At 40.7% G+C, this 15,797-nt stretch overlaps 1 protein-coding gene across 1 annotated transcript in view; it reads left to right on the top strand.

Moving 5' to 3' along the window:
* LOC141437657 (cell adhesion molecule Dscam2-like) overlaps positions 1-15,797 on the top strand; it is a 332,569-nt gene that overhangs the window by 113,675 nt on the left and 203,097 nt on the right. The window contains 2 exon segments of the mRNA XM_074101110.1: positions 6,476-6,571; positions 6,574-6,640. Coding sequence (XP_073957211.1) covers positions 6,476-6,571; positions 6,574-6,640 — 163 coding nt within the window.

Below are 15,797 nucleotides of genomic sequence, written 5' to 3'. Positions count from 1 at the left end.
TTATTTTATCGTTCTTCTTCTTCTTCTCGTGTCGATGGCTTCACTCGTTTAAAGTATCCGCGACCAGAAGTAGCGGTGTTTATTGCCTTGTCCGTTGCATCTCGGAGGTCTCGCTCAGTACAGGACGGCATGCTGGGCAGGACATCAAATGCGACATGCTCTGGGAAGCCGTCCCACAGCCACACTGGTGTTTGGGTTTTTCAGGAAGCCCACTTTGCAAGGTTTTCCTTACACCGGCCAACCTGAGTCCGAAGTCTATTAAGGGATTTCCAGGTTGACCATGGTTGTTTGGCCCCAGCTGGTAACGACTCCGCAGGATCACAAATCCATCAGGCGGGGCACGCGTGGTCTCCACGTGAGAGTCTGGTGCGGGATGGGGAATCCGAGATAGGGGTGGTGGCACTCAAAAAACTCGCCGGCTCCTCAGGCGGGCTTGTGTGCAGTTGTGTTATACAGAGGGTGCCGAGGATCCTGTTCCTGTTTCCGCTTTTCTATACTGCACGCAACCTCTCTGCGAATCTCTGGAGGGGCAATTCCCGCCAGCGGGTAGAGCTGGTTTAGCGGAGTGGGTCTGAGACAGCAGTGACCATACGGCAAGTGTCATTCAGGGCCGACGTTACCAGCTTGGCGTGAGCGAGCGGTGCAGACTGGACACGCATATTCCCCAGCCGAGAAACTCAACGCCAGACCAGTAGTTCGGAGAGTGTGCGCATTCGCTCCCCAGTTCGTCGAGGTTAACCTTCGGAGCAAGTTTATTACGCGAAATCACCTTGTGCTGTGTGTTGGCGCAGTGGCTTTTATACGTGAGCGTTCTGTCCAGGGTAATGCCAAGGTATCGCGGTGAGGGCAGTGTCAATGCGCACTCCTCCCCACGTGACGTCAAGCGGCCTGCTCGCATCGCGATTGCGTAGGTGAAAAGCACATGACTGTGTTTGGCAGGATTTGGTCTCAGGCAGTTTTGCTCGTAGTATTGCTTAGCGTTTCAAGAGCCGCAGACAATGTCCCTTCCACGTCCCCAAAGGTGCGCTCTGCGCAGCCAATGCCAGTCATCCGCGTATAGAATCGTTGAGTGTTCGGTGGGCAGGCTGATCGTTGGTATAGATGTTAAAAAAAAGAGTGGGTGCTAGCACGCTACCTGCGGGATTTTATGTTGAAAAAAATGACTTTCTGCAATTTTCTTGCGGCGCATTCTTCTTGGCAATGATGGTCTTTCCGAAAGCGCTGGTAGTTTAAAAAATGACGTGTAAAAGTGCCCATTGCGGCCTATTTACTGAATAAACGATTTGAATTTGAATTTGGATGGCCGTTGGGGCAGATTGATTCTTGAGTGGACCAGGTGACGTGGCGACAAACGTAATGTAGGGCGGACGGATTGGACTAGAGAAAGATTGAGCTTAGAGGTCATTTTCTGTTCAAGCAGTTTTTTGGTGGCTGTGCTTTTAGTTTACTGTACTTACTTGCATTGCCTCGAAACTCATTTTCATTTCTGGGTTTCCAAATTTCAAGTCTATGCCCATTAACCGTTGAAGAGCTGCTCCTGCTGAGCTGCTCCTGGCCGGGCCACCAGTATTTTTATAAACACAGACATTGGTGTCTATCTAATAACACCCCTCTCTCTCTGCATCGGGGATTAAAAAGCTCCATGTTTTCCAGGTAATACCAGCAGCGTACGCCTAGTCCGAGAAACATATTCGCTGTTTTACGCTCGCCTAAAGCAGCAGAATGCTCTTTTATAGTCCAGGAGACGGCACCCCAATTTAAGTGCCCGCCCGCCAGCGGGCCCGCGTGTAATTCCGTTTCATTAACTTAACGTCGCGTAAGCAAGTTTACGTATGCGTCATTTGGTTAAGGAGAGCTGAACGCATAAAATTACGTTACGTCTGATTATATCCGACACGCATTTTACGGCTTTTTTAACTCGAGACATGACGTGGAAATTTTCCTTGATGACACTTGTCTTGTATTTTATAAGGATCAGCGGAAAAAAACCGGGAAAGTGCGAGGCGGACTCGCGCACCGAGGGTTCCGTACACATTTATAGGTATGTAAGTAAACGGGAATCGTGTCTTGAAGATATTTCTCGCTTTTTCCGAGTGATTTATTACATCCAGTGTATGCAGAGCCCTACTCTTTAGCAAAATGTACGCAGTATGGGGTCAGATTATATTGGACAATGATATTTACAGATAGACATAAAAAATCAAGATTTTAAGACTTTTCTAGTTAGTTGGGTTATAATAGTTACCTTTATACCAAATTTCAAGATTCTGAGTTCACGGGAAGTACCCTGTAGGTTTTGATTCCCTTGCGAGTTTCGAAAACTAGCGGAAATTTCCAGCATAAACGGCTGTATCTTTTGATTGCGTTGGCTTAAAAGTTTGATTTTTTTTCACAGCTCCAAGGGACAGTAGACCTCAGTATTTGATACAAATTTCAGCTAGATCCCTCTACGCGTTCCCGAGAAATAGGGTCTTAAGAGACAGAGAGACGGACAAAAAGTGATCCTATAATGGTTCCGTTTTTCCTTTTGAGGTACGGAACTCTAAAAAACAGAACTCTTAGGCTCCGTGTCCACCAGAGATGAATGAGGATGTGTTGCGATGAATGTGTTTTACGTGAACCAAAACGAGTTTTACGTGACACGCTTCATGTACCATCAGCCAAATATGTGGTCTACCACTCTAAAGTTGATAGTCGTTTGCATGTCACAAAACAAGAATGCCAATAGACGTGTCTGTCAACTTGAAAGTTCGACTTTAGCGAAAATACAAACTGAATTATAAATGCATAGAAAAACCAGAAAAATAGGACCAGCGCTGGGAATCGAACCCAGGTCCTCGGCGTTCCGTACGTCGGTATAGCACGTGGCACGGAATGCCGATTATATAATTCAGTTTGTATTTTCACATGGATTTTACGGGATGACATAAAAATTGAAATAAAAAATACAAAAAAAAACATTCGACTTTAGCGACATATTCATTTGATAGGAACTTGTTTAAAAATTTATAGACCAATTATTTGGCTGATGGTACCTCGCCTCACTTCGCTCAGCTGTTTCCACTAGAGATGTGCTGTGCGAGGATAGGTAATTGAAGCGTTAGGCTGGGATGAAATATAATAAATACCTATCTTTACCCTTACTAAAATACTCGTAAAAGTCATCTTGAGCTTAATAAAATAAATTTGTCCAATATTTGCTTTACGACTTATTTAAAATAAAAAACCTTCCCAAACGACGAGCGACCCGCTGTGTTCATTGTTAACATCCTACCCGCAAAGTGTATTTGCAGGAACAACGAAACAGAACAATTGGACTTCACGGAGTCAATTTAGAACACCTTTCATTATGCAAAACAAATTACACACGTTCGTCGAGGACTGCCTCAACCGGAGGAAACCGCCCAATCACTCGACAAAAAAAGCACAATTTTTGGTCCACGCGTGAGATTATATCCCAAGACTATGCCACATAGAGAAAAAGGATCTTAAATATTGTAGGTACATAGATAAAAAAAATAATGAAAGGAGACTTCATTTTGATTTTAAAAACAATTTTAACTGCATTCAAAGATTTTTAAAATATCCTAGAACCGGGAATCGAACCCGCGAATTGGTAAAAAGAGCACCCGCAACTTTATACGAACACATCTACACTTGAGCAATAAGTGTATAAAATAAACATGATAAAATAATATTGCGATAAATAAATTGTAGTCCCTACCAAAATAGTTGCACGCGATTCTTGCATAGAACACATTTTTTTTAAATGACTAGCCGTATTGTGTTTATGACGAGACTAAAGAGTTATTTAGAACTAATCTGTGGTTTCTTTCGTTCGACGTTTCTTCCACGTCATAATGACTAAAAGCCAGATTTGACAGGAAAAGGTTCAATCATTTATTTACGAGAGCAAGCAATTCTATCTAGTATCTCGTACAAAGCGTCACTGTTGCAAGCAAAACATCTATTTTTATATTTAACGTAGATGAATAGAGACAAAAGGAAGCTGAAATAATATTTGAAAGAAAGAAAGAAATAAAATACATTTGTTTACCGCCATAAAAACAAACAAACATGGAACAAATACAAGACATACATAAATGACGCTAAACAGGTCCCCACTCAGCATAATGCCACGGCAAGCCGTGGCGCTGATTTTCAGTGAGGACCTTTTCTAAAAACTGACTTAAAATAAAAAAATAAAATACTTATTATTAAGTTGTACGGCAACACTGGCTTGAACAGCCGGCTTATTTCGTGTTTCCCTCTATTTTTGATGCTCATTTGATATATTAATAACAATTAAGACCACCACAAGAGACTGGAAACGTTCAATTCTGTCACGAAATCACACAACTGCATGGTTAATGGTTTCTCACACAACAAAAATATGATATTCCCTTGAGTTGTCTAATTTTTTTTGCCTAATTTAAGTTTGTTTTACAACTTTAACTGAATTGTTTGTCTTAAGTCAATTTGGGTAGGTTCATTATTCATAATTATTATTTTGTCGCATTTTAATTTTTCCTAAATGATAATTTTCGTAACTCTTGTTTTATCGAATATTATTTTATCTAAAACTTTGTTGATTCTTATTTTAACTAATCACTACGTAGCCGAATAACGTTGTTACTAAGATTAGAACTGCGACCAATAAAGTAGGTTAGGTTAGAACTGCGATTACTACAGAGCGCGAGCCGAGCGAGCGTAGCGAGCGTCCCGTGGTAGCGGCCGGCGAAGCTCCAGAACCGAACTTACGTTAGACGTATAATGCTAGACGAAAATAATTATTCAAACTGTAAACGAAATAATTTTAAACATAATAAAAATTCGATCATTTAAAATTAGGCTAAACAAAATTATGTATACAAAATGACTTTCACTACAGTGAAAATTAGGTAAAATGAGCCACTTAATATTGGCTTATCTAAAATTAGGCAAACCATAAATCGGCAAAAAGGTGTTAGGCAAAACAAAGTACAACCCAAAAATATTAATAGCTATTTTGTCAACCGAAAACAAATGTGTCTAACTTTGAAAACTCCAGCGGTACCCGCTCGTTTCTCTTCGTTCGAGGGTTTGTGCTCGCCGGTGGCGCACGCGCTGTCGTCGTAATTAGCCGACTGCCGGCTTTATTGAAATTCCGAAGATCCGATGGTTTGTCGTCATGTCTCTGACTAGGCCGAGAGCCAAATGCATTTTCAGATAACTCATTAGATAAGTAGGTACTCAACAAGCCACGATATCTGATACTGCCATCTGAATGAGGCGGTTATCATTTATTATAATAATCGATGGTCTACTCACGGAACTTAATGGGTAGGTAGTAACTGGACCCATTGTTATGATATATGAATGCTTTCAGCAGCAGGCATGACTAGGCCAACCCTATTTTAGTTTACTCCATTACCCATTGGCTAAACTGAGCCTGAGCGTAGGTAAGAAAACGAAGGTAAATAGGGCAGAAGGAGTTATTATAAAAATAATAAGAACATTTAATGACAAAGTTTTTCCGCAGTTGGCTCCTAGTCTACCGCCTACTCACCGCACTAGTCTAGGAATCCGCTTTGTACCGCTTTTGAACTTGTCTGACACGTCAAACGATATACGAGACGGTATACGCGAGACGCGGCGAATTACATCATTCCAGTAGTTTTGATGTGTCCTGGGGCTAGGTATTATGTTTCAATGCTCTTTGAACAAAAGGTTATAAGAAAAAGGTTAGATTTTTCCAAGGTTCATGAGAAGGTCATATTGAAACGGCTGTGATCGAGTTATCGAGGTTTGTACTTGAGTACTGTTTTGGCTCTATAGGTACTCTATAATTCCAGGTAAAAAAATGTAAGCATAAATATATAAATAAGTAATACGAGTCGGTATGCCTTATGTAGCGCGCTTTAGCTTAGCGAGCTTTGCAGTGAAGGAAGACATCGTGAGGAAACCTGCACAAACCTGTGAAGCAATTCAATGGTGCGTGTAAAGTGCCCAATCCGCACTGGGCCCGCGTGGGAACTATGACCCAAGGAGAGGAGGCCTGTGCCCAGCAGTGGGACTTATATAGGCTGGGATGGATGCCTTATGTAATTTTATGATTTACTTTTATATGACAAGTTGGTTAATTTTGGTAAAGGTCTCTGAATCACCATAGACTAATCATAGATATTTCAGTGTTTAACAGTACCTAACACAAATGTTGGTAGAATTAGTCGATACAGTGTGGATGATGTGATTCTTCTGCTTGCGATATGTTGCGATATGAAAACTGAGTCGATTATCATTCTTTTTCTTTAATAGGTACCTGCTGATTCAACTGTTTGTTTGTATTTTTCCTTATTGAGAATGAATCGTTCAACTTGTGGCACTACGCTGACACAACCGACAAAAACACTGCGAGATTGGTAGTGATCGATCGCAGTCGATGATATTGGAATACTGGTCAACATGAGATCTGACGCTGTGCTGTCTCCGGCAGGGCCCGCGTGGTGCCAGCTGATGTTCCTGATGGAGCCGCCGGCGCGGCTGGCGTTCTCCAACAGCAGCGGGGCGCGCGTCGCCTGCGCCGCGCACGGCTCCCCGCGCCGGTCATCTCCTGGCTGGGAGAGGACGGCGCGCCGCTTGCAGACATCCCTGGACTCAGGTCAGTACGCAACCCTTGTTTGTATAGTAGCTTATCCACGAAGCCATTCGATGTATGATGGTTGGCCAGTTTTCTACCCCCACAAAGCTTTATCATCCGCAAAACTGATACAAAGAAGCGATTGTTGATTCAGGGCAGAGTAGAAGGCAAGAGACTACGCGTTTGACCACCATCAGGATAAAAAGATCTCTGTGGTATTTGTGTTCAGTGGAGACTAAGCGTTCAAGCGGTCAGAAGAGACCGGTGAACAAGGATAACGAAGGCACCACCTGTACCTAGTAATAAGCGACTACGATAACTACGCTGAGAGCGTCTGACATAAAAGAAGTTTTCTATACAGCTTAAATTTATAAAAATCCCTTAACGCACCTTTAAATGATCCTGAAAGTAATTGGCTTCCGTATCCACAAATCTACAAAGTTGGGGCTAAATTGTACTGATCATTGTTGTGAGATTTCAGAAATCTAATCCTGGTTTGCGATTAATCGGCTAAAGAAAGCCTGACAAAATACAATTTTTAAACAGTAATTTAATAGTTTACTTATATGTAATAAATACAGAAAAGTTCCTTACGTAAACGGCCGATGGCTATCTTCAGCTACAAATTTTCAAGTTTAGATAAGTCGAATAAAGCTCGAAGATATAGTAAACACCTCAAGTGCAGTACGACTACTTCGTTCTGATTTTACTGCGCGTGAGTTGAACGCCCGTTCCAGCTCTAAGGATGTATCCCGCAACTGGCACTGCACCAATATAATTGTGTCTACAGAGTATTGTTGCTACACTGTGCACTATGCGAGCCCCAGTACAAGTGGCGAGGTGCATCGGTTGAACGCTTCCGTCCCTGCAACAAAATAAATATTCATCCCACAACTTGCTTGTACACCGATATATTGTGTCAACAGAGTACTGTTGCAATTCCGTACGCTAGGCGAGCGTCAGCACAACGTGGTGAAGTCCGGCTGTCTCCGCAGCAAGGATTAATCCCGTAACTTAAACTTCACCGGTATACAGGATGACTACCTGAGAACGTAGATAGTTCAAACTCAAACTCAAACTTACAACATTTATTGACATAAAAAACACACTACATTCACAACAAAGACACAGTAAAAACATAAATAGAAGAAGAGAGAAAAATACTTCAGGAGGTGATAAACTGGAGTATTAGAAAGAGTATCAGTATGAGTATCCCTTAGCCGCATTGGATTTAGTGGAGCCCGAAGATTCATTTTGGTGGTCCGTTGAACAGGAACAGACTACAGAGCCTCAAACCACGTCGTAGAGTTGCTTGTTTGTCTGTTTATTACCGGATATATTTTGGTGAGTATCCGCAGGAAATGCATAACTTATTTCCTAAAATATCTATGCCTGTTTTTTTTTAAATACACCGAACAAGGAAAGATGATGTAAATTTAATTAGACTTAACCAAAAACTTCCTGAAACTCCAGTGTCTGATTTTTCGGCACCGTTGTTATCAACTAAATTAAACTCTTGTCAACTGCACTGTTGCAATTCTGTGCACTACGCCAACGCCAGTTCAAGTGGCGAGGTGCGTCGGTTGAACGCCTCCGTCCCGCAGCAAGGATTTATCCCGCAACTTGCAACGCCGATATCTTTTCATTTTATTTTGTTTACGCTGCCACAACACAGTGGCTTACAATTCCCACAGTGAATGGGGACATATTGGGAGCAATATATTTTATAGTTGTTTCAAGAAAGTGTTACTTTTAAAGGATTATTTAATATTATTTAAAAAGTTTTTCATGTCGAAAAATTCAACTCTTAACTGAATCAGGTGTGACTTTGCGGAGGTCCATATCAATAATGTAAAAACATCTACACAATCTAACATCTTTTAGCATAATAATGGTGAACGGTTGTGTTACTCTGAGGATGGATGGGTTCATAACGCGCCAGTGTAGTATGGTGGTGATGATAGTTGGGTGTATGTGATTTTTGTACGTTCTTACAAAGTGGAAGTGGAGGAACAGACATTTATTCTATTCTACTATCTAGTGAATAATGTTTTTCCATCTTGCTATCTCAATTATCTCCGGTAAACTTCAGTAAGCTAGTTGAGAAAACAAGATAAATACGAAATTATCCTACAAAATACGATGAGTATGAGTCGATGACAAAAAAATATTTTTTACATATTCTGTAGCTATCATAAATAAGGTCACGGGCAAGCAAAGTAATTGTTCTTAGTTCAACTCTTAAACTCTAGACGATGCCATACCGGCAGATTGCAAGAATAAGTGGAGATTAAAAACAACGTATAAGCTGAGCTTAACAAACTAGGCCAGCCGAAAGTCAAATGATGCTAGTTATATTAAGTTTATGGTCAAATGAGTTAGTTAGCCGTCGGCCCCGCCTGCGCCAGAATGACTGATGTGCTCTTATCGCGAGAGTGGACAATGGACGCTATCAATTTATGTCGGCGCTGGAGTGGGACGAAAGACGATCAGAGGATCAATCATGCTAGCAGGAACGTTCAAGCGCGTAGACTCTGCTACGGTAAATAGTATGTCTGGGTATTTGTGTCAGTTTAAAATTTTATCTCGCTCTACATCCCACAGCTGGGCACAGGCCACTCACAATCAGAGGGCTTGGACTGTAGTTCCCACGCGGACTTTTCCAGATTACATAAATTTCGAACATCTAAGGGCTATGGAGAGGGCTATGTTCGGGGTTTCTCTGCGGGATAGAATCAGAAATGATGATATCCGCAGTAGAACTAAGGTTACCGACGTTGCTCGATGAATTGCGAAACTGAAGTGGCATTGGGCGGGGCACATTGCTCGCAGAACTGATGGTCGATGGGGTCAGAAGGTTTTCGAATGGCGTCCGCGGACCGGGAGACGAGCTGTGTAGGCCTCCAACAAGATGGAGCGACGAACTGGTTCAGATCGCGGGATGGCGGTGGATGCGGAAAGCACAAGACCGGTCTGAGTGAAGATCCTTGGGGGAGGCCTATGTCCAGCAGTGGACGTCTTTCGGCTGACATGATGATGATGATGATAGTTTTTAAATCTCTTCAGACAATGACCGGGTAGCCATGCCAAACCTAACTACGAAGCTTGAGGTCCCGGGTTCAATATCTGGTCTTTAAGTGTTTACTCTGGGACTAGGGTCAAAACGATATTTGACTATCTTTAATTTATTTTATATATTAAAGCTTGACAAAGCGTTTTGCCGAACGGAAAACAATTTTAAGCTACCTTTATGCATAAAAAATTAGAAAAAATAAAAATCAATAAAAATGATTTATTTCAGACCACATAGGAAAATCCTATTGTCCAAAGCATTGTTAGTGATAAGATAAAAATAAAAGACTAATAAATATTTTAAATTCAAAATTAGACCATATTAGACAGATAAATTAATACTTGAATGTGACGTCACATGTAAGTAGCGCCATACCTGCTGCACAGAGAAAAACGTTTTACAAAGAGACAGATACTCAATATAATACCTAATCTATATTTTTCATAAAAAATATACATGATATATGGTTAATTCAGTTGTCAAGTGTTCTACTTGTAGTACTCAGGCACCTAGGTTGTACTTGTAATATTTTTGTTCGCCTTTGTACTCTTTTAGTTTTGTTGTTTTATTTTTGTATTATTTTGTGTTTTATGTACAATAAAGTACATATTTACATACAAACATTTATGAAATAAAAACTTGAAAGCTTGAGAATTTACCCTCTAAGAGTCTAGGTCATTCTCTGTAATATTGCTAATAAATTATATACAAGTTTCCGACAGCCTGACCCTTACTATTATGGATAGCGCGCGAGCAAGGTCCGAAATGGACTCGGCGGTCGCACATAAACACGGCAATTAGTCGACCCCCGCTAATCCGGCAAGTAACGAGGCAAGATTAATGGCCCGGGAACTTGTCGACGTGTGAACTTAAAGTTATAACTTATTAAGAAAATGGACGTGCCTTTATTGAATTATAGTACCTTACATGGGTACGAGTTGCCCGTAATTGTAATAGCAACCCTTTCTGTGTTGGGTAAGTGAATATGACTTGCTATATTAGGGTTTCTTGACAGGCGAGAAATCGCGAGATGGCGTGGCGTATAGTCCGTAGTGGCAGATGATCCGCTTGCTCGTTTGGCTTCCTCTCATAATAATATTAATCGTGAGCTCCGTCTGCGTTACGGTGATGCTTGGGATAGCTCATTTAGGGGCTGTTTCACCATTCATTGATTAGTGTTAACTGACGGTTAAATGTGTTGCCGTCTCTATTTGTTTTGTTCGAATAGACGGCGACGGCATCACATTTAACCGTCAGTTAACACTAATCAATGGATGGTGAAACCGCCCCTTAGTTATTTAACCAATCGCAAACGTGTCGAAAATGTCAAACTTGTCAAACGGACCGATACTAACGCCACCTAGCCTATCACAGAAACCTCATTGAATACGAAAGTTATAATGCTTCTTTCCTCTTCTTTCATTAAGTTTTACTTAAGTTTGAAACACACAGATAGCGGTGGCGGAACGGTGCGGCGCGGCGTGGAGGCGGTACCGGCAGGGCTACTACGAAACTCGAAACTCGAAGTGCGTATCTAACCGTCCCTCTCGCTCTCGTATTAAATAGTATAAGTGTCAGAGGGACCGCACGACACGAACTTCGAGTTTCAAGTTTCGTAGTAGCCCTGCGGTAGTAATATTCGAGCTAACATTAAAGTGGGCACACAGAATACCGCGCGGGAAATAAGCGTGGCACGGTATTCTATGTGCCCTCTTTCACCTTAGCTCGAATATTACAAATACACCGCTGCACCGCCAGTGTATTTCTAGCTTTAAAGGTTGTCGCACAGCACACGTAACCGCTCGGCAATGGATCGGCGCCGCCTAAAATAAAATCATTAAATAAAAAAATATATAATAAAATGTGAACGGCGCAGGTCTTGGTTTGAATGAAACGCCGAACATAAATTTAAAAGGATCTGTATTTCCACTTCCAGTTTTCATACAATTTTTAGATGCTATTGCGTGGGCGGTTGCCGTACAACTAACTTGAACTATATCTACCTACATATAACATGCTTTCTATGTATGTACCTACGGTATCGTACATGTTCCACAGCGCGAGAACTATGATGATTAAATTTAACTTATCACTAAACATGGTTTCATTTATTCCTATATATAAAAACAACTGAGTTCTTATGACATCAAATATATACTCCGGCGAACCTTTTTTTCACTTTACATACAAAATTACCTATTCTTTTCTTAAATTTGATTCAATTAGGACAGGTACTTTAATGTAGGTTCCTTCTCAATGGAGTTGGGATTGCCTCTCATTTGGGAAACAAGAATAAAATAGGCAAGCAAGTCTTTCATCCAATTATGTGACCACCGCTTTCATTTCGTTAAGATATTCATTAATTATGGCGCCCAAAGCTAGCCAGTCTTCGTCTCCCACATTATTTGAGTCTTGATCTAGCCATCAATCAATGTAAGTACTAAAAGGCCTTGGCACTGCGGGTTCTGATGTCGCTTTATTCATAAGCGCCATCATTGAGCTAAAAGAATGTGGCGATTGTACAAAATCAGTTTATTTTCCTGGCTTACTGGCAGCTGGCAACCGATGAAATAACTGGCTAAAGTGGTATTCTATAATTACGCCATATGCTTCAATCTACTTTTCTTCATCGAAGACATCGCTCTGCTGTGGCGATAATTTATGCTTAACTTTGCTCGATGTAGGTCCTATTATTTGTGTAATATCTGTAGCATCGACTTTCAAATGTATTTTAGTTTCATAATCATCTTTTCAGTAATTAACGAAATCTTCCTATGCTGCCATTATTTTAAACAATCTAAACTTCTACATAAATATAAAGAAACATCTAACTTCTGACTGCCAAAAAACAATATCCTTACATCACCGTAATGTTCTAAACTTAAGCCTAACACGACAAAGCTTACGAGTTTAAACCGATCATTAATTTCGGCCCTTCCGCGCCATTGCCCATGAATCACCCACGCCCACGCCCAGCGCTGGCCAGCCGACCGGCAACACGCCCGATACCGCACTAAACGGGCCTAATAAGCGTGATATTAAACTATATCACAGGTTTATATTTAGCGGAAAAAACTTAGTATGAACACTGTTAGATAATTATTGATAGATCAAAAGAATCTAAGTAGGTATTTTCGAATAACAGACACTTGTGTTATTAATTTTGTATTCGCGAAGTTATAAAGGATTATATTGAAATATGCTCAAAGCAATTGAAGTGGAGTAGGCTTAAAATATGGTAAGGTTATTTCAATATACATAAGTAAAGAACAAAATAATCTTTGCGAGAACATTCCTTACAAATTGATAATACTTTAATGTGTGTGAGGAATAAAAATATTTTAATAGTTTTGATAATGAGTAATATGGTTAACAAAACAAATTGAAAGGAACACTTAATAAGCCTCATAAGTAACTCGCTTCAGACACGTGGCAGCTAACGAAGACGTCAATTCTTACCCCTTGAATTTCATTTGCGAGACAATTCCGGGCGCTATCCGCGTGATAAATGATTGATAAATTATGTATATGAAAGCCCTGGGACGGAGCTCGGGGTGCCAGCGCCAGCGGAACGTGGAATTCGTGGAAATTTTAGTAGCCGATTCACCAATGTTGAAGGTGCTGGATTGGGCTACATGACTCTGGTTTATAACTTGTTTTTTGTAAGGTTAATTAACACATTACATTACAAAAACCACTACTAAAATTTACAGTACCAGTGCCTTTGACCATGTGGCTTTAAAATATAAAGGTTCGATCTTACTGGCATAACTGAACTTTTTTTGTTTTGTAATAACAGTTAAATGTCTTATAGTATGAGGGCAAAATTTTCTTTGTACGGAAGTTTTAAATAATTAACATCTCTTCAAGATAAAAAAATCAATGTGCTGTCGATTTTGTATTGTTATTGCAAACGTAGCATATCGCGTTTCATTTGTATGAAAAAAATAAAGTTACCATTGCACATGTTTTTAAAAAATTGCAGAAGAAAAGTAGCTCAGTTATGTGAGTAAAATCGAACCTTGCATTTATAGCCTCATGCACTTTATATCTCACTTATCGTCGTCAGCTAAAGGAAGTCCAGCTGCTAATTGCTGCATATAAGCGACTGAGAACACCAATAACCGATGCTGTGCAGCTTACATTAAACGTACAGTCGAGCAAACTGATTTATTTACGGTCGAACAAATTGACTCATGACCCAGGGTGGAACCTTCTAATAATTTAGACGACCAGATGGCCTAGTGGTTAGAGAACCTGACTACGGAGCTTGAGGTCCCGGGTTCGATTCCCGTGTCGGGGCAGATATTTGTATGAAAAATACGAATGTTTGTTCTCGGGTCTAGGGTGTTTACTATGTATTTAAGTATGTATCTATCTATATAATTATATTTATCCGTTGCTTAGTACCCATAACACAAGTTTTGCTAAGCTTACTTTGGGACTAGGTCAGTTGGTGTGAATTGTCCCGTAATAAAAAATAAAAAAAAAACAATTTCACTATTAAAATTCAAATTCAAACATTTAATTCAGACCACGTCATAAGTGTTAGTTTACAGTCATTATTCTATATTAGTTAACTCTAGATTTACATTATGTTATATACAGAGCCTCTGGATTCCATATGTCCTGAGTCCCAGTGTTTCCAAAAAACGCAAGCAGGAGACTCCAACGCCATACGCACGAGGCCGTTGGCGCTGTCACGCACACGGCGCATCAAGGACGCGCCTCTGCGAGCATACCCGATGCGCTACAAAGACGTGGCCGCCCCATCAGCATCCTGAAACCGTTAAACCATGATTTTCTTGACAAAAGTATAAGATGGTATTAGTAGCACAAAGTTTCCACCCTGGTACGTGATTAAATTTGTTCGACTGTACTCTTGCAATCTTCACCAAGTCACCAGTTTGCTTTATCCGCATCTTCCAACGCGTGACCACCACGACCACTCAAAAACACATTGGCCCCAATGGCCATCGGTTCTGTAGTTCTGTGTTGTTGCACGTCATTTGCTTTGTCTTTGGATCTTTTGACTATTTATAATTAATTCATCACCATCATCATCATCATCATGAGTCATTTCTGGTGCAAAGGCTGTCGATAGCTATCCAACGTGGAATTGCCGCGTGCGTTATGGGCACCTTTGTGCCGGGAATGGCGAGGGGCGAGTTATTTGACTAGGTTATACCGGGTGTGGCCTGTAATACGAGCAAAAAATTAAAACTTAGATCGTCCTCGTCAAACTCAACCACATTAGTTCAGTGACTTTTAAAAATAATGGAGTCTTTGAATTTTCCTTTTTTAATACAAATTAAATACTGCTATCAATGTACGCAATGTATCCTGGAACACGACTGACGTCGCCTGTCACGCTACAAACATCAAGCATTTCGCTTTACATTGCTTCTTCGAATAAACTTAAAAGTGTAATAAAAATTAAAAAACTAACTAATTATTTTTAAAAGTCGCTAAACTAATGTTGTTCAGTTTGGGGACTATGATCTATGTTTTAATTATTTGCTCATATTGCAGGCCACACCCGGTATATGGTTAGGTTTTCATAATTTGTGATTTGTAATTTGACTAATGTCTTTTACATATTAAAATATTATATTTTTTAATAAAAAAATAGTTTATATATTAATTGAAAGTCCCGCTGTCGCTTCTAACCAACAGGCTGCCTCACCTTGCGGTTCATATTCGCGCGCCGTCCGCAGTTTGTCTTCGTTAACGTAATAACCTCCGCGCGGCATCCTCCATGCTCCGTCAAAGTCGGGCCAAACGCAGCTCGTTAAGGTAACCTTCCAGCAGAGGCCATTGACTGAGCTCTTAAGCTGCATTTCCACCAAAAATGTGCGAGGGTGTGTTGCCATCCTCGCACAGCACATCTCTGTTGGAAACAGCTGAGTGGAGTGAGGCGAGGTAAATGAACCGTTTCTATTGGTTAATGAAAAACACATTGCTCGCAACACCTCCTCGCACAAAGCCTAATCGGGTAATTAGGAAGTTTATAGCTAAGCAGTTCTGAAGTTGACAGACAGGTTTATTCTGTAGAACTCTTAACTTGTCTTTAAGAACTAGCGTTTTTTAAAGTGGCCTAAGATG

The sequence above is a fragment of the Choristoneura fumiferana genome, chromosome 18, assembly GCF_025370935.1.
Source record: "Choristoneura fumiferana chromosome 18, NRCan_CFum_1, whole genome shotgun sequence".
In the NCBI taxonomy this organism is placed as follows: domain Eukaryota; kingdom Metazoa; phylum Arthropoda; class Insecta; order Lepidoptera; family Tortricidae; genus Choristoneura; species Choristoneura fumiferana.
Note: the sequence above shows the minus strand (reverse complement) of the source record. Positions and strands in the feature narration are given on the sequence as shown.